Below are 27,144 nucleotides of genomic sequence, written 5' to 3'. Positions count from 1 at the left end.
GAGTAAGCAACACCCAGGTCACCTCCCTGTTATTCCCTGCATGCTCCACTCACCCTATATCTTCATCACCCTGATTTCTAGAGTGATAGATTAATTTTCCCTGTTTTGAGTCTTAAAAATGTGGGATCATGCAATATATCCTATTCGTGAATGATGTCTTCCATTTAATATTATATTTTTGAAATTCATCCACTTATTGGGGATGGTTGTCATAAATATGCATTACATTCTTTTTTAAGACCTATTTATTCATTCTTTATATCAATTGTCATTTGGGTATTTCCAGTTTGGGATTATTATGACTAATAGTGTTACAAACATCATCATCACAATTTCTTATTAAAATAGAAAATTTTCATGTTATATTTTACCTCTTTAAAGTTGTCATTGCTTAGCTCATTTAAGTTTCTTTTCTCCGTGCCTTTCCACCTTAAATTATCTTTCTTCATTGTTAATATAAAATGTATTTTCCTTAATATTAGTTTTGAAGGTATAAAGTACCTTGAGGAATTGAGCTCTTAATTGAATAAAATAAAATAAATACTTAATGCAAGTAAATTCTTGCATTAAAATTTTTCTTTTGAAGCATCTTATTTTAATTTTTTTCTCAACTTCCCAGATCTTTAATGCTTATTGAATCTTTTAAAATTTCTTCATCTCTTATCGAAAAATCTACTGTGAAATTTATATGGAAACACAGGAAGCCACGAATAGCCAAGGCAATACTCAGTCAAAAGAACAATGCAAGGAGGTGTCACAATACCTGAGTTCAAACTATATTACAAAGCAATAACAATAAAAACAGCATGGTACTGGCACAAAAACAGACATGAAGACCAGTGGAACAGAATAGAGGACCCAGATATGAAGCCACACAACTATAACCAACTTGTCTTTGACAAAGGAGCTAAAAATATATGATGGAGAAATAGCCTCTTCAACAAAAACTGCTGGGAAAACTGGTTAGCAGTCTGCAAAAAACTGAAACTAGACCCATGTATATCACCCTATACCAAGATTAACTCAAAATGGATCAAGGATCTTAATATCAGACCACAGACTCTAAAGTTGATACAGGAAAGAGTAGGAACTACTCTGGAGTTAGTAGGTATAGGTAAGAACTTTCTCAACAAAACCCCAGCAGCACAGCAACTAAGAGATAGACTAGATAAATGGGACCTCATAAAACTAAAAAGCTTCTGTTCATCAAAAGAAATGGTCTCTGAACTGAAGAGAACACCCACAGAGTAGGAGAAAATATTTGCCAGCTACACATCAGACAAAGGACTGATAACCAGAATATATAGGGAACTTAAAAAACTAAATTCTCCCAAAACTAATGAACCAATAAAGAAATGGGCAAGTGAACTAAACAGAACTTTCTCAAAAGAAGAAATTCAAATGGCCAAAAAACACATGAAAAAATGCTCACCATCTCTAGCAATAAAGGAAATGCAAATTAAAACCACACTAAGATTCCACCTCACCCCTGTTAGAATAGCCATCATTAGCAACAACACCAACAACAGGTGTTAGCAAGGATGCAGGGAAAAAGGAACCCTCTTACACTGTTGGTGGGAATGTAGACTAGTACAACCACTCTGGAAAAAAATTTGGAGGCTACTTAAAAAGCTAGACATTGATCTACCATTTGATCCAGCAATACCACTCTTGGGGACCCAAAAGACTGTAACACAGGTTACTCCAGAGGCACCTGCACACCCATGTTTATTGCGGCACTATTCACAATAGCCAAGTTATGGAAACAGCCAAGATGCCCCACCACTGACGAATGGATTAAGAAAATGTGGTATCTATACACAATGGAATTTTATGCAGCCATGAAGAAGGACGAAATGTTATCATTTGCTGGTAAATGGATGGAATTGGAGAACATCATTCTGAGTGAGGTTAGCCTGGCCCAAAAGACCAGAAATCGTATGTTCTCCCTCATATGTGGACATTAGATCAAGGGCAAACACAACAATGGGATTGGACTTTGAGCACATGATAAAAGCTTTAGCACACAAGGGAGGGGTGAGGATAGGTAAAACACCTAAAAAATTAGTTAGCATTTGTTGCCCTTAATGCAGAGAAACTAAAGCAGATACCTTAAAAGCAACTGAGGCCAATAGGAAAAGGGGACCAGGAACTAGAGAAAAGGTGAGATCAAAAAGAATTAACCTAGAAGGTAACACCCACGCACAGGAAATCAATGTGAGTCAACTCCCTGTATAGCTATCCTTATCTCAACCAGCAAAACCCCTTGTTCCTTCCTATTATGGCTTATACACTTTCTATAACAAAATTAGAAATAAGGGCAAAATAGTTTCTGCTGGGTATTGAGGGGGTAGAGGGGAGAGGGAGGGGGCAGAGTGGGTGGTAAGGGAGGGGGTGGGGGCAGGGGGGAGAAATGACCCAAGCCTTGTATGCACATATGAATAATATAAATAAATAAATAAATAGAAAGGAAGTGAGAAAAAAAATTTCTTCATCTCTTAATGAGGTGAATTGTTCAACTTGAAATAAATATTTTTATTTTGGCACCATGATGAGTTGGAGAAAGAATAACTCTCATGTCTTTATGTAAGTTTTGTTATCAAACTTATATTGTAATTTACATACTAATAAAAGGAGATTGAGAATTAACAAAAAGGACATTGTGATATTTTATGTAATTTCTGTTTTCAGATGAGTGCTTTAGTATGAAAATTTACATTACTAATTCAAAATTGATAAGAAAATGTGTCAATTGTCTTATTTAAGAATTAAGTTCAAATGTTTTGTGTTTGATAATGATGTATACATAATCTATATTTGTATGGTTGTACATTTGTTTGTGTTTGTCTATTTATCTGTCAGGGTACTCACTGAAACTTCCTTTACAGAAAGAATAATAGAAGACCATGAGCTGGTAGTTGAAGTGCTAGCTAACTGGAGAATGGAGGAAGAAAATAAGCTATACTTTAGAAAAAATTATGCCAAATATGAATTCTTTAAAAATCCAATGGTAAGTGTAATCTCCATGAGTAGTTATAGAAATTAATCAGTTAAATTTTACATGAAGAGGGTCGTTAATACAATACAGTTCTATTTGGTAAATCGTAGGTAAAGATTCTGATCCTTTAAAATTATACTCACATTTCTTATTCTAAAAGTGATTAGTCATAACTAAAATACTGGGACACCTAGTTTAGGGGAGCCATTGATTCTCTTTCTTGACTGTAAGGAAACCAAAACAAATGTACGTTTCATTTGGGAAATAAATTATTATAGGTCATCAATATTCCAAAAATTATTGTTTAATATTCTTCATAGAATTTGGAAAATTTAAGTGAGATCATTTCTAAAGTAATTGGTTATTGTTGGGAGTGTTGTAGCTTAGCCAGAAATTTAATATTGGCATGAATCTTTCTTCTCCAAATTATTGTGTTTTCAGTGCAGTAATTTCTGAGCTAAGTAGAAATGAGATAAAGACCAGGACATTATCTAGTAAACACTACTTTCATTATAGTTCTCTTTAAAAGAAAGTAAATGTGTGTCACATTCTAATGAAGACTAGGGATCTCGAGGAGTCAGAATAGCCTCTGGGCTTATTATTTTAAATTGTTTTTGTTTCTGCAGCTGTAGCGCATTTTTACACTAAGTTTTGGATAATTGGATTGAAGTGATCTTTTATGGAAAATATATGATACACACCATAATAGAATATTTTCAAAACCTGAAAGACCTCTTACATTCTCTTTTATTTTAACTTATTAATAGAAACATAATGGGATGATCTTTGACAAAAAATAAGAGTTCTAATAAAAATTAAATAAAATTAGATTTGAAGGGAAAGTGCTTTCTTGTTGCAAATCTTTATTAAGGAAAGAATTTAAAGAAATATGGTTTAGTGCTCATTTCCTATTTTATTTCAACAAGGCTAGACATTCATTTTGTGATCCTGGAGCCCATGGCTCTCACCTTGGGGGTGCTTTGACAGTATCTGGAGCCATTTTTGGTTACCACACCAAAAATGAGCAGGCCCACTACTAGTTGGTAGGGACTAGCCTGCTACTAAACACCACATAATGCATAGGAGAACTCCCCACAATACAGAAATAGTAGGCACAATGTTAGTAGAATGGCTATTGAAAAACCCTGCCTTAGAAGAAATACAGTAGAATATATTTTCCCAAACATGTCTGATCATGAGATTTACTTAGGGGAGTCCCAATACTTATTAAAACCTGCCCAGATCTCCTGAAATCAGAAACGCCAAGAATGAGGCCTGGGAATTTCTGTTTTAATCTGCCGTGGGTGAATTTATGATTAAACAAGTTCATGATAACAGTGAGTGGAAAGGATTGGACTTTTAGCTCCCCTACTGAGTCCTGGATATTCTGTGTTCTGGGCTGTGACCTTACATACAGCCTTTGTCCTTTACTTTGATGAGCCTTATTTTTGTAAAATGGGTTTAATAGTCTTCTAGTACCTGGTAGAGTGGTTGCAGTACTTAGGGAAGAGATGTGGACAAGTTCATTGTCTGCTCGAGGGCAATGTTTTGTAAGTCCAGGCACCAGGATCTCTCCACGTGGCATCACTGGAGAGTATGTGCTAATCTTTGGGTACAGCTTTACATGTATTCATTAAGACACCTAAGGGTAGAGTCTCAGGCCTGGCATTTTCTAAATCACTTTGTATGAATTTTTGGCACACTAGTTTAAAGAACATTTGCTTTAGATTACTGTATTGGTCATAACTGAATCTTTTCTAGCATGGGTTCAGGAATAATTTAATTTGTATCTTTTTGTTAGTATTTTTTTCCAGAACACATGGTGTCTTTTGCAACTGAAACCAATGGTGAAATATCTCCCTCACAAATTTTGCAGGTAAAATATATTTTCATTAAAATATATAATATAAGTAATAGCAAAATAAAGGGAAATTTATTATTCTTACTTAGTTATTTATGTACTTTGAAATGTTTTATCTTGAATGATTAACTTTCGCTGAAGGTAAAATCAAAAAGAAAAAAAAATAAATAAATGCTCTAAGTCAATAAAGGTCCCTAAAAATATTATTCTTCCAAGTTTTGGCCACTTGCAAAAGGATCTTAAACATTTAAACATTTAAAAATGTTTACAGTGACAATGTACAGTAATAAAAAAGTAAAATTAAGGAAAAATTCAAATGTTTACAATGAAAGGACACCTGCAGAGTTGTGCTCAGTGACAGTATAAAATATATTTAGAAAAATAAAAATTTCCAGTGAATTATAGTCATTTTACCAGCAGATACTTAGCTTTCCTAATAAATATCCTCAGTCCTATTTGTGGTAAAATATTTAGCAATTAAATGAATGGAGGAAAAATACAGAATATATTTCATACAGTAACATTCATAATAGCCTCAATGGAAATATTTGTATATAATTTTAAGATATTCCTAGCTGAAGCAAGAATATGAGTTTTCTTATTAAAGTCCCCTTAGTGTTGCATCTCCTGGGCTTATTTCTTCCAAAATGGCAGTTGTTTGAGATGATCATTTTCTAAAGCATTTCATTACAATAAATAAACTATTTCAGTTATTTCATTTCATTTTTGATAGAGTAGTAGTCTTGGTATCAGAAGCTCTATAGTTGTTTTTCACAGTTGCTGTTTTTGCTAAGCCCAGCATTCCCAAATCTATTTAATAATCTCTGGACTTTACTGAGGACAACTTTTGATATTTCCAATATAGCCTGGCTTTTAATATTTTAATATAGTAGGTTGGTCTATCACAGATTTGTTTCTGATGTGCTTTTTAATAGGGCATATTTTATTTTAGTCCATAAAAATATTTTAGGCATATGATTAGTCCCAAGAGAATTTTCTATGAGCTGCTTCCATGCTTTGGGTTTCACAGTGGCATCCCTCAGAATATTAGGGTAATGGCAGCAGCTGTCCCTGGGAGCCCTGATCTCAGCTTTCTGAATGTTTCACCCCTGTATTGTGACACTGTGGAAGAATGGAGTTTCTTCTCTGCCTCTTTTCCAAATCTTCCTTTAATATGATTATTAGTTATATTGCTTTAATGTTAAGTTATAAAAACAAGAAAAATCATAGACTTTGTAATCAGATAGTCCTGCATGTGCCCCTGACCTCTTCTGTCCACTGAGGCAATGTTTCCACTTTTTAAAAGGTTTCTGCTTTTTCTAGTGTGACCTCTATGACTCTCTTTTAAAAATTTAATTGGTTTGGTTTAATAAGTTGGAAAGCACTCAAACTAAAAAACCTACTTGCCTGTTTTGCATGTCAATTAATTAATATCTGTGGCTCATTACATTAGAAAGTTTAGTAATTTACTTTAAAAATGTAAATATCTACTATCAGTGTTTCCCTGAATAGCCTTTTAAAAATATATTACATTGTTTTAGTTAATAATTTGTCTTTCCATTTTTGTATTTGTTTATTCTTAGCAATTTCTGTTTTCTTCTTTTAATAAGAAACTAATAAATTTCTGCCCTCTCATGAAGGACACTGAGTGCAGGTATTCACATAGAGCTATTCCTTTTCATTTTCCTCTTCCTGACCATCACCGAGGCCCACTGCTTCAGTCAATCCTTACCATGGAACAAACTTTCAAATCTTAATGGCTGCCTCACATTCTGGCAGCAATTTTGAGGAGCAGGGGTTTGGGAACGGTTTTCTAGCTGAGTCATCTCTGAAGTACTTTGGCCTACTGGCGGGGAACTGAGGATTCCCTTATAAGCTGTTCTCTGTATTCTGTCTCCTTTCTGTCCATTTCCACATGGTGTCTCATCTTCCAGGGCTTCTGCAGTTTCTTCGGGCTTCTCACATACCATGTTCTTGGGCAATCCTACTTCTTATGTGACAACTGGCTTCCAAGAGTCAAGTCATGCAAAGCCATCAGGCTAGGATTGTCTAGAACTGTGTCACTTCTACCAGATTATACTGATCAAAACAGTGACAGGCTTACCCATATTCAAGGGGGTAGAGAAGCAGACTACCTAATCATGGCTCAATGCCAAAATCACATTGCAAAGAGCACATGGGATGGAAGATGTAATTCTCTTTAGACAACTCAACCTGCTGTGTCCACCCATAGCTATATACCCTCATCAGGGAGGTGAACTTGCCCCCACTTCCTGCTTAACATTTGAAATCAGGATTGTGATTGTACAGAACAACATAATGAACTTGATGAAAAGTATTAGGACCTAACTCTATAGATGATGTCCAACTTTTGAAAAAGACATTCAAATAACACAATTTTGGTATTTGAGTATCAATCACTTACAATGTTTATTTTGTGAATGCATTTTCATCAGGAATGTGCCTCAGATTTTTGAAAGCCTTTTTTCCTATTGTACATGCGATGTGGTTTCTGTAATGATACATAAATGATCTTGATAGTATTTGGTTTTACATGTTTATATTTGATTAGTAAAAGGCCACAATATCATTGCTTCCAAAATACTGTGAGACTAATTTTTTTTTCCAGATGTTTCTAAGTTCAAGCACATATCCTGAAATCCATGGTTTCTTACATGCAAAAGAACAGGGAAAGAAGTCCTGGAAAAAAATTTACTTCCTTCTAAGAAGATCTGGTTTATATTTTTCTACCAAAGGTACATCAAAGGTAAGTTGAAGTATCTGTGATGTGTTATGAATGATGAATTAGCTATAAGTTAAAATACACTTTACTTTGTTATATTGATTATTATTTGATGTCAAGAGTTAGTAATTTATTTTTAGATCTCAAACATTTACCATAATATATCTTAAAACTACTCAGTTTTATTTCATATATATTCCTATATATCTTTGATGGAATTTGTATGCTCTTTCTTAAGTACCACACTTATTGCTTATTTTCCCTACCCTGACTTCACTTATTTCTTCTCATCTGAAGATATCTGAGGCAGCACACTTTGAGGCCCAATGTAGTTTACACCTTTTCTTTTTACCCCCATGTAATAACAACCAATCATCAGAAGTAGGCAAGATCAAATTGGTCATATGACTTGGTTAAAAATGTTATAAAATATTCACTATATATCACTACATTATATTCTTCCAGTTAAATTATATTCTAGTCTGCACATGGAAATGATTTTCTCAAAGAAAATTTTGAGACTACTAGATGACTTCAATGATATCAGGACCTTTATACAAAATATGTAGGTTATCTCATGACTAATATGGCATCTCTACTCAGCAAGGAGACTGTTTCCTGTTCTCTTTTTCTATGATGAGGTCTCGGTTGATTTAACTTTATAAAATTGCAAAGGCTATGTGTGAATTAGTAAACACTGTGACAAGTTTTGGAGATGTGGCTGTGAGTTATATTTATAGGGAAACCTCTAAGTACCCATTCTATCCCCTTATTTACATACACATATGCACACTTAGAGTTTGTTAATGAGGCCAACTCGGCCTTGTAGCCTTATAGTATGATCTGTCTGCCGTAGTGGAACAAAAGAGAAGAAAATCATCATGCACCTTACAGGCCAGTGTTTCTTCAGCTACTTTTACTTCCAGATGAAGAACTGAGTTATATTGACTTCTACAGTGTCTGTGGAGAGGAAAAATTTTGTTCCATCTTTATAGAAATGAAGCATTTTTATTAGCTATCAAAGAATAAGTTTGTTAAAGCCATGGTGATAGAAATACCATTTGCCTTCCTTGCCCATTGTTCCAAAAGCCTAGGCAGGGTTTCAGTTTTCTTTTCTTGTCTTTGTTTTCTGCTTTATTCTCTAATGGAGTTAAGAATAACACTCACTCCTTAGATTAAAATCCTTAAGAACAGTAACATACAGAGAAATTTTTGAGTTGAAGTAACTACTGCTAAATGACAGTGAATTTTCTTTGGCTTTGGATAGGGTTGTGGTACTGTGGAATGGTGTGTGTGTGTGTATTTGAGCACCTCTCGTAAGTTTTAGTGCACATGGGATCTTGTAAAATTGCAGATATTGATTCTGTAGGCCTGGATTGGGCCCAGAGACTTTGCATTTCTAAGGAGCTCCCAAGTGATGTGAATTCTGCTGGTCTGAGACCACACTACTAGTAGCAAGGTTTTAGAACAAATGCATTTTGGCCAGTTTTGATTATATATTCAACCTCAGAATTAAGCACTTCTCCAAGTTATTAACCTATCACAGAATAAAATGACCCAGTGATTTCCCATGACCAGCTATAATTCTCATGGATTTCCCCCAAAAGAAATAGCTGTTCATGATTCTACTTTGCCTTGAAAATCAGACACATTCCACTGCCAGGTAATTTCCCTGAACACATCCGTATAAGCTTCTTTTTTTTTTTTTTTCCTGGAACAAGATAGTCATATAGCCTGTCTCATTCTTTCCTGTGTTGTGTTATGAAACACACAGATTTGAGGGATGGTTGTATCTGAACGTAGCAGGAATCATCTTCTCTTCCTCCTTTTTCTACTTAACACTGCTACAGAAGCTCAAACTAACCTTCCCTTTGTGTGGAACAATGTTATTTGAAACCTGGATAAAAAAAACCATTTCAACAGTTAATCTTTACTATCTTTTCTGTCTCAGATTCTTTGAAATGGTGGTTAAAGAAAAAACGTTTAAAATAGAAAATCTTATATGTTATTGGAAGTTAAGTTATAAACAAATTTTCACTTGTCTATTTAAATAAAATTTATGCAGTTTCTGGTTATTTAAGGATATAAAGACTTTTTTCCCTTTTAAAGTTTTTATGACATTATATGGAAATTCTGTTTGGGATATTTTTTATCTGAGATATAGATTACATAATATAATAGAAATGCAAAAAGAGATACTGCAAAAATATGTACCCTTTTAAACACTTTTTTTTAAGGAGCCGCGGCATTTGCAGTTTTTCAGCGAGTTTGGCACTAGTGATATTTATGTGGCACTGGCAGGCAAAAAGAAACATGGAGCACCAACTAACTATGGATTCTGCTTTAAGGTACAAGCTTAATATTTTGATAGATGAGTAAAGCAAGCCTCAGCCTTTTAGGTAAGCTTGAGTTTCTTTTAATTTCTTTTAAAAGGAGAGCTTCTCTTATATATAGGAGAATTTTAGTGGCTTTTATTTCAACAGGTATTACCTTCAAGATATGCATTAACGATAAACAATGTGCTGTGGCCTTCTAGCCTAACAAAGCGGGAGGGCCCCGAGACCTGAAAATGCTCTGTGCGGAAGAAGAGCAGAGTAGGACGTGCTGGGTGACCGCAATTAGATTGCTTAAGGTAATCTCATTGAAGACATGAATTTCTGTTAAATGCTGTCTTTGAGTATCATAAAAGTCTGAAAACATATGTGTTTCAAAATGCAAAGACTCACTTCGAATCTATGTGTCTATATGAGAAAGAAGAAATATACCGCCAAATGTATATATTCATTTTAATCTAAAAAGCATGCCAAAAAAATCCCCCAAAAAACCTGGAACTACCTTATTTGGGGTTGGTGGAGTGGCTCAAGTGGTAGAGCACCTGCCTAGCAAGTGTGAGGCCCTGAGTTCAAACCCCAGTGCTGCCAAAAAAAACCAACAACAACAACAAAAAAAACTGGAACTAAAAAGCAAACATTTGCCAAGTAGTGTGGAATAACCTTATACATGCATTTTTGTTTGTGTGGAGGAAGTATTCTATTCTATTTTATTGCCAGCAATCCAACATGATGTATATTTTAAAATGTGCCTACCTGGATATTTTTAAAAGAAGTCATTTTATGTTTTATTAAGGATTTTATAGATTGCTGTCTAGTTTAGTAACTGTAACTCAAATTATGGTACACATTTTCCTATGAATATGTTTTTAAAACACTTTTATAGTAAATAGAAATTATAACTTCCATAAATATAGTTCACTGGTGAGCATTTTGAAATGAATAGGAATGCTCTCTAATGGTGAGTACATATAGAACAGACACAGACCTGATGTCTTTCAGAATGTATTGAAAACACAGACTTATTTTTGAAACCTGTATGTGAGTAAATTTAACGCCACTTTAAATTTATAATTATAAAAGTGATCGGCCACTTCAGTTTGAAGGCACTGCAGCCAGTATTACAACTGATAATCACGATGGGCAGAATATTGTGAAAAGATTTTGTTGCAAAGTATAATCCAGAGAAATCATCTGTCCAACATTAGTCACAGCCCATTGCTGCTGGAGGAAATGAAAACACGCCTTACTCATATTCTTAAGTTTGTAGTTTGTGTCTGGGAACTAATAAAAGTTGCTAACTTCTAGACAATGTATATTATATATACAGTCTGTTATTGCATGCATGGGAATATTCAGATTATTAACAAAGTATGCACTGAAATTAGCCTTTTGATACATTTGGAGTTGAAAATCAGAGCACCTGGGATCTTCACTGGAATCCATTTTCTTAGGCTAAAGCATGAGGCACAAAACTTCCTAGTTAATGAGAAGTTTCTTGATTTTTTTCAGGTCCACTGTTTTTCTTCTGCTGTTGCCATTCTTACCATGTCTATAATTTACAGTTCCCAGTTCTCTAATTAGTAGTTTGCTGGCATATCTAGTAAGAGAAGGCTCAGTGTAAAGAAGGAAAGAATAATCATAATCAGATTAGTTATCCTTCTAGGCTTGAAAGAAGGTTTTATTTTGTAATTTAATTGTTAAAATTGAGGTAAAATTAATCTAAAATTAACAATTCGGCACCATCTAGGACATTAAGAATGTTGTGCAGCCATCACTTTTTCCTGGTTCCAACACATTTTCATGACCTCTAAAAAAAAATCCATCCACTTTAAACTGTGCCTTTCAGGCCCTGGCAACCACCAATTTGCATTCAGTATCTCTGAATTTATCTATCTGGATATTTCATATAAATGGAATATTTAACCTTCTGTGGCTGACATTTATTTAGCATAATATTTTTCAGTTCACCTAGATATAGCTTATATTACTTCCTCATTCTGTTTTATGGTTGTATAATATTCCATTGTATACATACATATTTTGGGTAAACAATTTATCCATCCATCTGTTGATGGCCATTTAGATTTTTGCCTTTTGACTACATAAATACTGCTATTGTGAAAATTTTTACACAAATATTTGATTACGAGTTTTCAGTTTTTAGCATGTATATGTAAATTGGTGGTTTTATGATGATTCTATGTTTAACTTTTTGACAAAAAGTCAAAATAGTGCCTGAAACTTTTTTACCTTCTCACTGGCAATATATGAGAGTGCCAGTTTTTTCATGTCCCTGACAAAACTTATCTTCCTTAAAAAATATATAGTCAGCCTCAGGGAAGTACAGTGGTATTAGAAGAGAAAAAATTAAATTATTTAAATGAAGCTTTAGATTTTTTCTATTTTATTTTTTATTGTTGTACAAGGGGGTACAATGTCATACTTATTCAAAAGTTCTTACAATATATCATAATTGAATTCACCACCTTCATCTTTTCCTTTCTTCCCCCCCATAGATACGTGGCATATTTTTTTATAATTCATCCAGTATAATAAAAATATACTTAAAAAATTAAAAACCTACCTATCACAACAAAAATTTGTACATTCACTTTTATGTACTTTGAAATAATTGAATGTGTTTTGAGATTTCCCTTTGATATGTGTGTTGTTTTAAAGTTTATGATTTAATTGCAAAATTCTTTTTGCTGTTTTGCAGACAGTGATTTTGATACTTTTTTTGGAGATAGGGTTTCATTCTGTAGTCCAGGCTCACCTTGAACTTGTGACTCTCCTCCCTCAACCTCACAATTGTTAAGATTACAGAGATGCCTGACCACTTCAGCTTGTTATTTCTTTAAGAGATTTGTTTCCTAAATGTTCTACCGTTAAAGTGGCTAGCGTGATGTTTGTTTTAATGAAGTATAAAAGTTGTGAGGTTTTGAAGTGTTTCTGATGCTTCTAGATTGCTCTTATCGCCATAAAAATGGAGGAAGGGAGGGAGAGAAAAGAGAGGGGAGGGGAGAAAATAGGAGAAGAGAAGAGAGGAAAGAAGAAGAGAGGAGAGAAGAAGAGAGGAGAGGAGAGGAATAGAAGAAACTCACAGATTCCTAGTTCAAAGATCATAGTTTTCTATGACTGCTGTAACAAAGTTCCACATATGTAGGCTTTAAACAACACAATGTGTTATTGGTTCAAGTCCAAAATAAGTTTATTGTGTTAAAACCAAGGTGTTTTCAGGGCTTCCTTCCTTTGTGGAGTCTCTAGGGCAGAATCTATTTCCTTGTTCTTCCAGCCTCCTTGACTAGCGGCCATTCCTCTACCTTCAAAGCCAGCGGTATCATGCCAGTTCCTCAGGAACCATCTCCCTGGTTCTCTCTTCTGCCTCCCCTGGCCAAGTCTAAGGCCCCTTGTGTTTGCATTGGGTCCATCTGGATAATACCCCATTTCAAAAATCAGCTGATTAGCAACTTTAATTCCCTTGTTCCATGTCACCTAATATAATCCTAGGTTCCTGAGATTAAGATGTGGAATTTTTGTGCGTGGGGGGGGTGGTTATTCCTATCTATCACATCTGTGTTCCTTGTTTATTTCACTAGTGGCAAAGTTTTGCCATATGCGACTGGAGAAGAGGGCAAACATCGGTGAGGACTTTTACCCTGGAGTAAATGAGAAACCAAATAGGAAAGTGATGCAATCCCTAGACACTTTAAAATAACCAGAGCACAAGAAACCAGGCCTTTGCCCAGGTCCCACAACACAGGAGGCCTTCCCCTGGTGGCTTGTTGTCAGTGGGGCTTCTGTAATTCCCTGGCTGGTACAGCTGGGTTCACCTCATTTTAGAAGTATCTCTCACATCTCTCTTGCGGGTTTCCTTGACTACCTACTGTGTTATTTCCAGGGTTTACTATTTTTCTTAGTGGGGAGGAACAGGTCTGTTTGGTGGACCAAAAGCTCCCTCTTATTTTTATGATATCTTATTATCAGGTATATAATAGCCTCCTACAAAGAACTTAGCCTCTTATTTAATTCTTAATCCCTTTTCTTTTCCACATATATATATAAACTCTTCATGTTGGCCAGATAGGAGACATTTTTTCTCTTTAGAGAAATTCTACTTGCATATAGAATTACAGAAAATCTGAGACTTAGAAGACAGGAGCTTTGCTCATTTGCAGTGCCCTAGTATGTGTTATCTCTGTCCCTTCCCTTCAATTAGAACTCTGCCTTCTTCTCTCTAGCATATTTTGGTCCCTATGTGCCCCTCCATAGGACCGGAAAATGTTAAGGTGACCCATGCCCTACCCCTTGGCCAGAGTTAAATGCCTACTAAAGGCCTCCAACAGCACAGAGGCAACTGCCTAACACTGCAGGTATCAGGAACAATATGTCTTTGAAGAAAACAGTCTTATTAGTAGGTAGAAGGCTTTTCAATGCAGATAAATAAAAGGTGGCCAAGCAGCATGCTTCTTGTGAAAGTGTTGGTTTGAGGTTATTATCTAGACTCCAAAATGAACTTGTCTAGGAATTAAGTTCCTCTGTCTTCTTTTTGAAGTTATTGGAGGCTTAGAGTTGATTTAAAATAATTTCATTAGATCTCTTTAATGCCAATCAAACCTTAAATTTAAAAAATAATTTTTAGAAGTTGAGAAATAATTGGATCAAAAACGTCAGCACAGAGAATTTTAAATAAGTGTGGGTTTATATTTATGTTAAAAGCAAAATCTTGAAAACACTGACTCCCCTAGCCCCTCTCTGATTTTTTACCTAATTACCAAATATATCCACTTTACTAGAATTAGTTTTAAAGAAAGAGTCTTTAGTAGAGAAACAGCTCTTTTGGAATGCTTAAATGGAATTCTATGGATAGGATTTTGATTCTATGGTGTCTATTGTATGTCTTCTTATAGGACTTAACTTTTTTCTTTTTCTTTCTTTCTTTTTGTTGTGTGTGTGTGTGTGTGTGCGCACAGGAAACCTATTTAATGGGGTTATTAAAGGTCTGGGCAGAGGAGGGGCTGCCAGGAATTGTACAGACAGATCAGTGAGTCACAGGCCCACAACTGGCCACAGGAGGGCAATGCAGGACCATTGGGGCTAGACCAGGTAGCAAGGGGAGCGCCAGAAGGGTGTCAGGCAGGCAAATCCTCCAGGGAACCTAAAGACCAGTCTTTAAGAAAGTATCTGAGCCAGGTGGTGAATACCCAGGCCAGAGCCTGGTCTAGGGTTGGAGTCTCCTGGGGGGCTCTCTGCAGTTACTCCTGAATGGCAAAGCATGGCTGCTTATTGGACTCCAGTAGCTCCTTGTGGTGGGCATGAAGGTGGTCATTCTTCTCCAGGGACAGACAGGAAACATCAGATGCAACATGGAATCAGTGGTGGCATATTCTGCTTGCCCAGTGCCATTGTCCTGTCCTTTTGTGCCTGCCTCCATCATCTTGCCCGGGTCCCCATTGTGGCCAACTTTACTGGTTCAAGTACTGCAAGGGCCATGTGACAATGGAACACAGTGACCATTGTATCAACAGCTGGCACCAGGAGCAAGGTGGAGGCAGGGGTGGAAAAACCAGGTGCTAGGGGACCTAACTTGTGAGTTTGTTATGGCTCCATGAAATGGAAAGAAATATTTTTATTTTTTAAAAAGCTATCCATCCCTTCGTTTTCACTGTTTTAACAAAGTGATGCAAATTTAAGGGAGTAGCTCCCAGATTCTTATAGGGACACCTCCAGAGCAGGTTTGCTCATGGCAGTTGGCATTCTTAATGTTCCTCAAGATAATAATCCAGTCACAATCCAAAGTTACTTTCCCTTGTAGCTTCCATTTCATTCCCTGTGATGCTTTCTCCTAAATGTGGAAAGTCAGTTCTTTCCACTACCACTTAAGTCTGAAATCAGCTGGATTCCCTGCTACTTTGATTTCCTTGGATTTGAAGCTAAAAAATTGATGCTACAGGAATACTGTTTACACCAGAAGGATGGTACAGCGATGAAAAATTTCCACGGAGAGCGAGATTTATGGATTTACCAATAAGACAAAGTAATTCAATCAGTCATCAGAGTAGCAGTGACTTTAACCCAGTGCTGATTAAGATGTATGTGAGATTCTCAAAATCTCTGTCCCATAAAGCATGGCACCTTTCCCAAGTGAGCTTTCTTATCACTAGGTAGTATACCACATTGAATGGTTGCAATATATTTTGGTGCTAACTATAATGAATGGAAATGTCAGCTCAGAACTTTAAATTGCTCAGCAACACCTTAAGTTGTGGATCCAAGTGAATCTTAACTGTCTTTTTAAATGCATCATTGTAAGGCACTAAAAGTGTGTCTTTTAAAATTTTGGTTATTTTGCTTTTATCTTAAGGAAATCTTACAATTCTTTTTATATTGACAATGTTTAATTACAGTGTTGATCTTCATGAATTATGAGTGAAGTAAGAGTCTCACAAGAATGTGTTTTTGTTTATTTATCGTGCAGTATGGCATGCAGCTATACCAGAACTATATGCACCCACATCAAGGTAGAAGTAGCTGCAGTTCTCAGAGTGTATCGCCCATGGTAAGGACCACATTTTTTTAACTTATATTTTATATTTATATCATATCAATTTATAATCACATTATACTACAAATATATATTATTATTTATTTACATTGTTTCCTTTTGATCAAGTAAAGTAGCTGTTTGGCACAATTTTGATATAATGTTATATTGAATTTTTTTCAGTTTTTACATGTGTGCAGCCTATGTGATAAAAATCGCAGCAGTATATATGAAGTTTTTAAAATATTTGAATAATGATATATGTTAAAGTTTGGAAAAAATATTTGAAAGAATTTTGTGAGCCATTCTGGGTCTTTACAATATCTGAAGATAAGATAATTTGTAGAATATTTTCCTTGGCATTGTAATCATGTTTTCTTAATTATTGGCTTTGATTGTGGATTTTTTATTTTAACATTGATTCTGGGATTGTCTTAACCTTGTATAAAGATGCCAGTGATTTGGAATTTCAAAAGCTGCAGTACACACATGTGAGCTGTTTTGCATTCTGGCTTTCTAACAATAATTCTTTTTTTTAAGTTCCAGGTCCTTCAAAAGCAGACTGCTTTTCAGGAAACCCAAAAACTGCAAGCCAAAATATAGGTCATGCATTATATTAACTCCAGTACTGTTTCTTAGATTTATACTAAATGTAACATGGATATTTAGTTGCAGACACACAGAGGCACATCTTTTACCTTCTTCAGGACCTAATTTTAATTAGGAAATGGAAAGAAATATTTTTAATTTAACATTAATTAAAATTAAATTAATTAAATTAATTTAATTTAATTTTAATTTATTTTTGAACTTAAAGTTTATGTTTGGCTATTTTTGCTGCACATTTCAATATTGAAAATATTAGAAATCCATGTGCCTATGTTACAAATCAGCTAATATGCATTTTTGAAACCCATATTTCTACTTAGGTTGAAACTGCGCTCTTCATGGCTATGACCAAGGATGGTGCACTTATCCCACATGTAATGTAGCAGATGAGATCTTAGTTCTAGGAATGAGGCATGAAATAATGTTGATTGGGAAGCCTGATAGGCTATATAGAAAAAGAATTCCAGGTCTGTAGTTATGTTCCTTTAAGCTATAGAAAAATAATTCTTCATCATTGTATCATATTACTCTTAAGCCCTAAAATAAGACACTAAGGATTGTAATGAATTTTTATAAAAGCAATCACTTTAAGGTGAATATTTTTACAGTTTATCAGCTTACTCTTATCTTTCAATCCATATGTATGTAAAAAGAATAATGAATTTTATTATCTTAATCCTTTCCTAAATCCATCTAAGTTTCTTTTAGAGTCTAAAGTTATTAGAATGAATGTGTTAATAGCAGACAAGCATTTGGAGGCAATTATTGTTTAGTGTCCTTTTAATCTTAGGAAAAAATTATTATAAATGCAATGCTTCCACTGTCATTAGCATACAAGTATGGTTTTATTCTCACCTTTTTCGTTAAAGTGATCCTGCTATCAATCAAGGCATGTGTGAGAGTTTAGTTAGTATGACTTTACTTGTTCATTAGCATATATAAGAGGACACACTTCCTGAGTGAACCTGGCTGGGAGTAGAGATTGTAGGGAAAGAAGTTCAGGTGCCTGTGTGGAAAGGACCTGTGCCACGTGAGAGTTGTTAATGACTAGAGAAGGAAGCATTTGAGAATTTTATCTATACTATTCTTAACTTCCATGAAAGATAAATAGAAGCTTTGGGATGTATTTGTGTTGCCTTTGGTGTCTATAGAGAATCTACTTTTCTGGATTATTATGGAAGAATCCATGACCTAATAGGTACCAGTGTCCCTCACCTGCTTCTGCTTTTCAGTCAGGAACAGTTTTCGGTGAGCTACATGGGAAAGGCAGGATACTTTAGTTACATATTTGAAGGAATAATAATATCTTCTAAATATTTACACATACATATTTTGAGAAAGGAAATGAGAAACAAAGTTCTTACATCCTAATGAACATCATAATACCATATCACAGCCACCCCAGTAAGAATCATCAGCAGACATTTTAGGAAACCGAATATATTTGGTTCTTTTTAGGGCAAATAGGATTCATTTAAAGGAGCATCTATTAATGTAGTCCTGACTAAAGTGAGAAGATGAGACAGAAAATCTACTCCATTTTTTTTTTATTCTTCACTTTTGATCCTGAACTGTAGTTTCTTCTCTGTACCTCCCACTCTGTGCTACATAAAAGAACCCTAGACAGTACTTAGCATAGAAGTTACTGCTTTTACAATAAGCTGTCTGTATGATGGTGGCCCAGTCACTAGTGTCCTGCCATCAAAAATAAAGGGGTCTTTATACAATCTCTGGAACCCATTGCACCTCTGTATCTGTGGCTCTATATGAAACAGATGAGAGAACAGTATTTGAGGAGGTTCTTTGCCCTCTTGTTAATGACTGAGCTGCAAGTTTATCGAGATACTTCGAATGGGATGAGAGAGTGTAGCTACTGGTTTCCAGGTAGCTAAAGTGCCCCAGAAACATTTGAGAGCTCACTGAGTGCAGGTGAAGCTGATTTCAACATGTAGCCTGGAAAAATCCAAGATATTCCCAGGCCTCTTCTTTCTTGGAAAGAAAGTTACACCACTACAATCATAGGCTATTTTCTTTGGGACTGCCCTGTTCATACCCTAAGAAGAAAGAGCTAGGAAAAGGGGTAAATATTTGAGAAATACAACTAATTCTGAGTGTTATCAACCTTGCTTTCCTATGAGAAAGAAATCAAGCCGAAAATGACCTTTCAAGTTTTTCAGACTCTGCTTTACTTACATTTCTTTGTCCACCAAAGGTAAACTATTAATTTTTCATCTACCACCTGCCATTCCATGTAGGAAACATTTGCTATATTCCTGTGTTTTTTTCTTAGTGTAGTTAATGTAGCAAATGAAAAAGTTCTTTATTTGTCTTGCAGTCCTCCTACATTGCCCAGTAATTATGGAATGTGTGATCTTGTTTTACATTCTGGCCTGCCCTATTGAAAGGGGGATGGGGAGGAACACCTGATTATGTTTTTATTTCTTAATAGTATTTTTATGTTATCAGGAACCTGAGATTACAGAACCCATCTTGGCATGTGAAGGTAGAGATAGTATAAGGATAAAGCTATCATTAAGATCAAGACTAGTTACTCTGTGGTTTGGGCAGGTGGATGCTTTTCATTAATGTCAGCAAAGCAAAAGTATATCCGACTGGTCCACAGCCCAGCACAGAAGATCATGGGGTGAGAAGGGCAAACTCAGGTGTGACAGAAAATAGAGATTACAGAGGCTGCATCCGTCTGGAAAGAGCAGCTGTCAGTTACAAAGCTCCTGTAACAAATGGAAGATTGCATGCTACATCTCTAGAAATATAGATGAACCATAATAAGATTTTGGGCCACAATCACATGGTTTGAAGAGAAAATAACAGTTGCTAATAAAGTGGGATATGTGATGCAATGATAAAGGAATCCTAAGTTTTTTCTTGTATATAAGGTTTTTTTTTGAAGTTCACATTTGAATAGGGTCTGTTTGACCAACTGAGACATGGCTGAATCTGCATAGATATAAAATGGTGCAACCCTCACATCTCCAAATACAGCTTAGCCTATAATTTACCACTATAATTCTACTTTTAGTTTTTCTCTACTATTAGTGGAGAGTAACTATTAAATATTTTCCAATATATTGCATTTTTAATTTTTTCTTTTTTCCAGAGAGTTTCAATTTGTTTTTCTATTGTATAAAATGATTGAGACTTTTTTTATTCAGTGCTGGGGATGGAGCAAGAGCTTTTGGCATGCTAGGTAAGCTACATCCCTAGCGCTTGTTCTTTTAAAACTGGGTATCATGTACTTCCTATGTTCCGTAGGTTGGCTTTGAACTCGCCATCTTCCTGCCTCTGTCTCCCAAGAACTGACATTCTAGGCTTGCATCATTATTATCCAGTGTCAAGTAAAACTATCGACTAGAGATTTTGACAGTTGTCCCTTTTTAGGACTCATGATTTTTTTTGTGAGTTGGCATACTTTTTAAAAGCTGACTGTGAAATAAGCAAGCCCCAAGTGAACAAAAATAAAACTAAGATCCAGGGACTGGATATTTTATTTTCACTCCAAAGAATATAGAAAGAAGTAATTAGCAAAAATGATGACTTTGTCACTTGTTTAAAAATGTCTTCATTTCATGTCACTCAGACTTATCATTCAGACTTATTTTTGCAGCTTCCATTTGTCAGTGTGTCTCCTCACAAGATGAAAAAGTGTTCATATATAAAATCAGAGATATTTCAATATTATGGAATTATCTGAATTATTATTCCACTAAATAATTTCTAAGTAAGATGAAATTTCATTTCTAAGTAAGATGAAAGTTGATGTGCTAAACTTTGAATATACATATTCTAGTTTGCTTCTTTATATTTCTAAATAGATGCATGCCTATATCAGATTCAATATATCTTCAATTTTGTTCATATATGAATGTATTTGACACATAATTGATAACTAATGAATCTCAAGTCTTAACAGAGAGATGAATTCAGAACTACTGGATCTTTTTTAACCATGGAAAGAGTTATTTCTTTCTCAATTAGTGTTTTGCCATTTTACAAGAGAATATGAAAAGAAATAGGTTTGTTTTATAAAGGAGAAAGACATGCTTTCTTTTAAAGCTTTTAATTTCTTCATTCAGCACTTATCTTAACAAATAACCCTGTAACTTATTTTGCCAAAATATTTTATAACACTGTTTCATCTCAGATGTGTATTTTAACTTTTTAATCTCCTAAAAGGCACTTTTAGAATCCCAGTCTAGAGTGGAAGTGTACTGCCAGCAAAACACTGAAAGATCTCATTCAAAAGTATTTTCATGATTCAAATGTGTTTGTTTGTTTGTTTTTTCCAGAGAAGTATATCAGAGAATTCCCTGGTAGCAATGGACTTCTCAGGTCAAAAAAGCAGAGTTATAGAAAATCCCACTGAAGCCCTTTCAGTTGCAGTTGAGGAAGGACTCGCTTGGAGGGTATTGATAGTTTCATATTCTTCAAAACATTTATGATTTGAGTTTATTTCATCCAAGAAGTTGAGATTTATTTCCCCCTTCCTTGCTCAGAGAAAAGGATGTTTGCGCCTGGGCACTCATGGTAGCCCCACTGCCTCCTCACAGAGCTCTGCCACAAACATGGGTATGTGTGTTCTCAGTCATTATAACTGAGTTGATGAAAAGGCAAATAGATGTGCCTTTAGATGTAGGGGAAAGTGCAGGCCATGGAAAGGTGATCTTGTCAAGCAAGATCTTGTATTCATCCATTGTATTTCTTCAGCTATCCATCGATCCCAGCCGTGGTTTCACCACAGAATTTCTAGAGATGAGGCTCAGCGACTGATTATTCAGCAAGGACCTGTGGATGGGTGAGTTTGATGTTTTTAGTTTTGAGCAGTGGTAATTTGGACTTCTCCTATAAATAATAATTACTCAACACATACTAAGAGTTTGATACTTTGGCTTATCATAAAACAAAAGTGCCTTTGTTCTATAAGGGTAGTTATCATTATATTTTAGCAATATCTGTGTAATCCCCAGTACACAGTGTGTGCTTAGTATTTGTATAGAAATGAACAGATAGATAGGGTATTTTGTTCTTAACCAGTGAGCATTAATATTATCCATTCTGTGTTGATTTTAGCATCGGAGATATTAATGTGTGAGGGAAAAATAAACTTGTTTTTTGGTATCAACATTTTGAGTTGAACATATAAGTGATATGATTCTAAAATAGAGTTTATACCATAACATTGTCCTACATCATATATTTTTTAGGTATGATGCAGAGTATCTTAATTAAAAAGGTTTTTCTTACATATATTGACTATTTGCTTTACCCATGAAAGATACATTTTTAACGTAAAGGCTTTTCTTCTCAAATTATTCAGTGTTTCAGCTACTTTTTATAATAGTAGCTAGATACCCTTCCCAAATGCAGAACAAATATGGAGGTTGTATTGAGGTTTAGATGAGAAATGAAACCAGTATCAATTTGAATAAGTGGTGAATGGGGTCTTTTAGCTTCAAAGGTTAGCTTAAGATGATGACAAGATTTTCAGGTGATTTAATACTGACATTTGGGTAAAAATGCATCTTCACATGGAAGATTATTAATAGGAGTCAGCATTTCACTAGATTCTAAGTAAGAAAAGATTTTATGCTTCTCTGCATAGATCATAGTCTTTTGGATGCAAATTTAAACATGTAGTAAAATTAAAATCTGATGAGACCAAGAAAAGAATAAATCACAAAGAATGATTTAAATGTTTTGGAGGATTACAATTTCCTTTATTTCTGAGCCCAGTAAAATTTGTATAAACAATAACCACATCTTTATGAGGTTTTTTTTTTTTTTTTTTTTTTTTTTTCCGGTTTTTCTTTGGAAAGATGTGATGGTGTCATGTGGACCACTAGGTGGTAGTGGTGATCTACTTGGGAAGGGGAAGAGAATTACAGCTTAATTTACCACTGAAACACCCTTTGTCCCATCTTCCAGTGATGTAATGTCGGAATCTCACACCACACAAATAAAATGGATAATCTTGTCAGGCATCTGTGATGCTTCAAATTTGGCTGCCTCTATGCCCAAGCACAGTAAGATTAGTATTGGAGTCACCATTGGAGATCATTTACACTCTGTTTGCCAATAATTAATACGAAACTGGTTCTGCACTGAATTGCCAGTAAATAAGAATTCATGCCTGGCAGCCTTTTCTTTTTAGGCCATTAGGCCATGTCTCGTTTTTCTAGCCTGACATTACAGAGGCTTTTCTGCTGCGTCCTTCCAGGTTAAAGTGCATATTGTTTGGGTATTTCTTTTACTTAAAACATTTTTGCTTAAGCTTTTATTAAGCAACTTCAAGGTTGGTTTTTAGAATATATTCACTTCTTTCTACTGTGTGCATATAACAGTAGAAACCAGAATCAATAGAAGAAAGAGAATCCAAGATAGAAGAAGGGGTTAAAAAAATCATTTCATTCTAGATAATTACCTTCTTCCAGGGGTTTAACATGACCCATAAGTTAAAATAACAATATACTAATTCCTAAAAAGACATAGCACTAATAACCAATATCATGACATGATGGCCTGACATGATATTGGTTATTATGAGCAAATAATCTGACAAATGGGCTGCATATTTATCCTATTAAAATTGCATTAGTATGATGACAGTTTTATAGTATAAGATTATGTTATAACATATTGTTTACCAAGTTGGATAATCTTACCCAGTGAATTAACAGTCATTGAGTCCCTGGGTACAACCTTTGAGTACACTTCCTGGATTTGTTACACACTGTTTTTCTATGAAATCCATGAGTAAACCTAGAAACATATTGAAATTCCTTCTCTCTCTTTAGAGTTTTCCTGGTACGGGATAGTCAAAGTAACCCCAAAACTTTCGTCCTGTCAATGAGTCATGGACAAAAAATAAAGCACTTTCAAATTATACCAGTAAGTAATTTGTGATTTCACATTCATATATTAGAGGTGATCTTAATGCATAAGCTTTTGAAACCGGTTTTCTTTTCTTCCTTTTATTAAATATAATTTGGGAGCTTGTGCTTTGACTAGAGTTAAGTTTGGCAGAAATGGTTTTGTAAGCCTGAATTAATATAAGAAATACAGGAATTGTAAAAATTAAATTTCCCTTTTTCCATGAAATATGATTTACCAATATTGAATAGACCCTGTGCCACCTATTGTTAAAAGGCCACTAAAGAATCTTTCTCCTGAGTTCTACTAATGGTTCTTTAAAAAACATTATTTTAAAGACCTTTCCCCTCTCTTTGCTCAGAAATTTTTTTGTTTTCCCTATTTTTTTTGTTATTATTGGTTTGTTTTTAATCATTATGGATAGAAACACAGTTGCTGTGAAACTGGTACACATTTAAATTCTGAGAACATGTAAAAATTTCTGTGTCACAACTTCTTTTGGAATTTCTCTGGCTCCTGTTGTCTGTGTGCATGCATGTATGTATGTGTGTGTAGGTATGTATGTGATGTGTGTGTTGGAACAAGGCAGTGTAGAATAAATGCCATCTACTCTCAGGAAGGTGTTTTGTAAGATTGCTGAATTTCTGGTGCTTCCATTTGAATTCCACTTTTTGGAATTATCCAGAAGTCCTATAAATATTCTTCATACTTCTTTGATTATGTGGTCAAAGTCCTCAGCACGTGTGAATTATTTAATGCCAAATGACTTCACTGCCAAAGAAAAAGACAACTGATATTATATTAGCATAATATTTTATTGAGAATCAATTTGCTGGTATGAATTATGTTAGTATTCCTTTTAAATATACTGTTGAGGTATTAAGAAAACAATATTTAGAAATGAAAATTTCAGTAAATAGGGGCATTAAAATCTGCTTACTTTTACACTAAATAATATAGATTTCTCACTGCTCAGTGATTCAAAAAGTTGTATTGTCTGAACTAAACAGAACATTGGGAGAGATAGAAACAGAGCAAGCAGAGCCATATTACTTATCCAACGAACAGATGATACTTCTTTTAAATGTGAGTGACACAACAAAAAAAAAGTGGACATGCCATAAAGTTCTTTTCATTGTTGTTCGTTCTATGAACTTAAAAATTTTAGCATATCCAGACATAATCCACAATGTAATGTGGTTACCCTTCTATATTATTTGCCTACCTTTACCAGTCTGTCGCTTTCCCTTCCACAGGTGGAGGATGATGGTGCCATGTTCCACACACTGGATGATGGACACACAAGATTCACAGATCTCATCCAGCTAGTGGAGTTCTATCAACTCAATAAGGGCGTTCTTCCTTGCAAGTTAAAGCATTATTGTGCTAGGATTGCTCTTTAGCCATACCAGAAGTGACTTATTAAACTATTGAAGGAAAGGATTCAAGGAAAAAAATAAAGAAAGACCATAAATATGGGTAAAAACAATACCATGATGAAAAAAACGTATCTCACCCATAAGTTGTGAAAAAGTAGTTTGTGCATTGCAAATAAGCAAAGATTTGGATTGGTATTACATTCATCATTTAAAATTTATTAGTTAAAATTAAACCTTAGGAAAAAATGATGTGGTGTGTTCTTGTGTGATTTTGCATTACTATAATAAGTTATGTGTACTTTAAACATCTATCTGCTCTCATTCACACATTAGAAGTCTTAAACATAAAATATGGAAAAGAAACTGGGATTTAGGCATTGAGCATGGTGGTGCATACCTGTAATTTTCAGCACTCATGAGGTGGAGGCAGAATGATCCTTAGTTCCAGACCAGCGTGGGCTACTTAGCAAGTTCAGGGCAAGCCTAACCTTCATGGTAAGGCCATGTAACAGAAACCAAGGGCTGGGGATGTGGCTCAGTAGTTGAGAGCTTGCCTAGCATGGGCAAGTCTTTGAGTTCAACCCCAAAACCACCAAAAATTAGGTGTTCAGAACGACTTTTTTGGTGGTAGTGGGGTTTGAACTCAGAGCATCACATTTGCTGGGCAGGCGCTCTACAAGTTGAGCCATGCCTCCAGCCCTTTTTCTGCTTCAGTTATTTTCTAGATAGGGTCTTTTGTTTTTATCTCAGATCACAGTCCACCTACTTATGCCTCCCAGTAGCTGGGGCCACAGGCTTGCACTACCATGCCTGGCGTGTTGGTTAAGAAGGGGTCTTGATAATTTTTTTTCCTGGGATGAGCATGAACCCTGATCTTCTTGGTCTCTGTTTCTCAAGAGGTTGGGATTACAAACATACACCACAGAATGCTTTTTTGCAGACTTAATTTGAATTACACTATGTTTTAAAATATTAATATGATAAAGCTTGAATTATCAATTAAACTACCTACAACTTGTTAATAAACTAAAAACTATTTTAAATTATGTATTTTCTGAGTTTATTATAGCTATAAGATCAAACCATATTTTGAAGTGCAACTTAACTCATTTTGAAATAAATTGACTTTTTTCTGGATAATTTTATTATGCTGTTGAATTGGTAATTATATTATAAAGTTTCTCCTGATATTGTACCTATTAGCAGTACTTTGTTCACTGCATTCATTTAATGATTGGCTGAAATATATTTTTTTAAGAAAATGATCAAAATATGATAATGATCAAAAGGTTTATTTAACTCATGCACACTTCATGGCATAAAAACTCTGCTGATGTGACATCGGCACCTTGATATTTCACACTTATCTCATGCTCTAATTTTCAGAACACTCTTTATATTCTTTCACTAACAATCACTAAATTCACACAAAATAGGTGAAATTGAAGATTCAAAGTATATAAGGATCCTATTAGGTAAATCCTTGTTCTTCTCTTTGTCTTCCTCTTTTTAAATTTGTCAACCTGACATCACCAATATGGCAGCCAAAGGGTTTGAGATCTTGAGGCACTAACCTTCCTTAGATTATTTGGGAAGATTTGGGGTTTTTTTCTTTCTGATTCTATGACTGTTGATCTTCTCTAACTGACCTCTGTAATATGACTGCAAGAAAAAAAAAGATTTTTAACAATATTTGAAAGATACATATGTTAGTTTTAGGTAATAGCTATATGGTTAGTAACCAAGCATGGAAAACATTCATGAAATGCTAAGAAAATCAATTATCACT

General features: G+C 34.8%; 1 protein-coding gene across 2 annotated transcripts in view; it reads left to right on the top strand.

Moving 5' to 3' along the window:
* The window catches only part of Grb14 (growth factor receptor bound protein 14), a 107,577-nt gene extending 81,176 nt beyond the window's left edge, over nt 1-26,401 (top strand). For both annotated transcript variants that reach the window (XM_074070975.1, XM_074070976.1), the window contains 11 exons: nt 2,889-3,010; nt 4,800-4,874; nt 7,489-7,626; nt 9,840-9,950; nt 10,139-10,234; nt 16,414-16,494; nt 21,396-21,512; nt 21,603-21,675; nt 21,814-21,901; nt 23,901-23,994; nt 25,233-26,401. In XM_074070975.1, the coding sequence (XP_073927076.1) occupies nt 2,889-3,010; nt 4,800-4,874; nt 7,489-7,626; nt 9,840-9,950; nt 10,139-10,234; nt 16,414-16,494; nt 21,396-21,512; nt 21,603-21,675; nt 21,814-21,901; nt 23,901-23,994; nt 25,233-25,379 (1,142 nt within the window). In that variant the 3' untranslated portion in view covers nt 25,380-26,401. The remainder of the gene's footprint in view (nt 1-2,888; nt 3,011-4,799; nt 4,875-7,488; nt 7,627-9,839; nt 9,951-10,138; nt 10,235-16,413; nt 16,495-21,395; nt 21,513-21,602; nt 21,676-21,813; nt 21,902-23,900; nt 23,995-25,232) is intronic.
* Nucleotides 26,402-27,144: the final 743 nt, after the last annotated feature.

This window comes from Castor canadensis, chromosome 4, assembly GCF_047511655.1.
Source record: "Castor canadensis chromosome 4, mCasCan1.hap1v2, whole genome shotgun sequence".
Lineage (NCBI taxonomy): Eukaryota > Metazoa > Chordata > Mammalia > Rodentia > Castoridae > Castor > Castor canadensis.
This window is presented reverse-complemented; position numbering and strand designations above follow the sequence as displayed.